Consider the following 1,193-nt stretch of genomic DNA (forward strand, 5'->3'; position numbering starts at 1 on the left):
TTCTTGCTTAGTTTATTAAGAAAATGGTCTTGGTGAGTCCATTTGCGTGTCACGTTGCTGAGAAAGAGCATGTCACATGGATAATTGATAATTACCAGGGCGCACCAGAGGCTGATTATGATAAAGACACTTCTGTCCTTTACAGTCTTCGACGCAAATTGCTTCCGGGGTAACCAATGTGAACGTGGAGTAGTTAAACGACCTTCACACATAGTTTACCGATCGTATTATACTGTATAGTTTATGGTCTCGCCCAAGAACAAAAACAGCATGAGCTTAGTCACGTTGCCAAAGAACTGACGCACTCGTCTAACAACAGTTAATATTACGTAAACATACACATACGTATATAATAAACAAAAAAGGACTTTGGCATGAGACTGACAAAATGCATTGCATGGATGAACATGAGGAGCATTGACCATCATATTAGGGGTAGAGGGGACACCAAGTCGCCACATACAGGCGCCTGGGTTGGTTACGCCAGTAAAGTTGTAACAATATATATATATATATATATATATATATATATATATATATATATATGTGTGTGTGTGTGTGTGTGTGTGTGTGTGTGTGTGTGTGTGTGTGTGTGTGTGTGTGTGTGTGTGTGTGTGTGTGTGTGTGTGTGTGTGTGTGTGTGTGTGTGTGTGTGTGTGTGGAAATAAACTACTGGGATTCGAATCCTCGCCTGAGCGGTTTGCTTCTTATAAGACAAACACTGTACCGTCACGCTACCGTGACCCTACAAAACGGAACGACTTAGTTCACGAACTAATCGTTCCACCGAGGACACACACACACACACACACACACACACACACACACACACACACACACACACACACACACACACACACACACACACACACACACACACACACACACACACACACACACACACACACACACACACACACACACACACACACACACACACACACACACACACACACACACATATATATATATATACATATATATATATATATATATATATATATATATATATATACATATATATATATATAAATATATAAATTCAAGTTACTCCAGTCATTCTCTGGCCTGCCGTCCCGCCGTTGTTTTAACCAAGCCTCTGAGCAGCCTTGTGCACCTTTTTGCCACTCAGCAACCTAAGTTTCTCGTTGTTGAACACTATTCCTGACCTTGTCCGTGCATTTATATCGGAG

General features: G+C 41.0%; 1 protein-coding gene across 1 annotated transcript in view; it reads left to right on the forward strand.

The window, feature by feature from the left end:
• Window positions 1-374: 374 nt before the first annotated feature.
• LOC143019307 (sialate:O-sulfotransferase 2-like) overlaps window positions 375-1,193 on the forward strand; it is a 36,426-nt gene continuing 35,607 nt past the window's right edge. Inside the window, exon 1 of the mRNA XM_076174947.1 lies at window positions 375-486. Coding sequence (XP_076031062.1) covers window positions 375-486 — 112 coding nt within the window. The remainder of the gene's footprint in view (window positions 487-1,193) is intronic.

Source organism: Oratosquilla oratoria, chromosome 37, assembly GCF_046742065.1.
Source record: "Oratosquilla oratoria isolate Oo_2021 chromosome 37, ASM4674206v1, whole genome shotgun sequence".
NCBI classification, from domain to species: Eukaryota; Metazoa; Arthropoda; class Malacostraca; order Stomatopoda; family Squillidae; genus Oratosquilla; species Oratosquilla oratoria.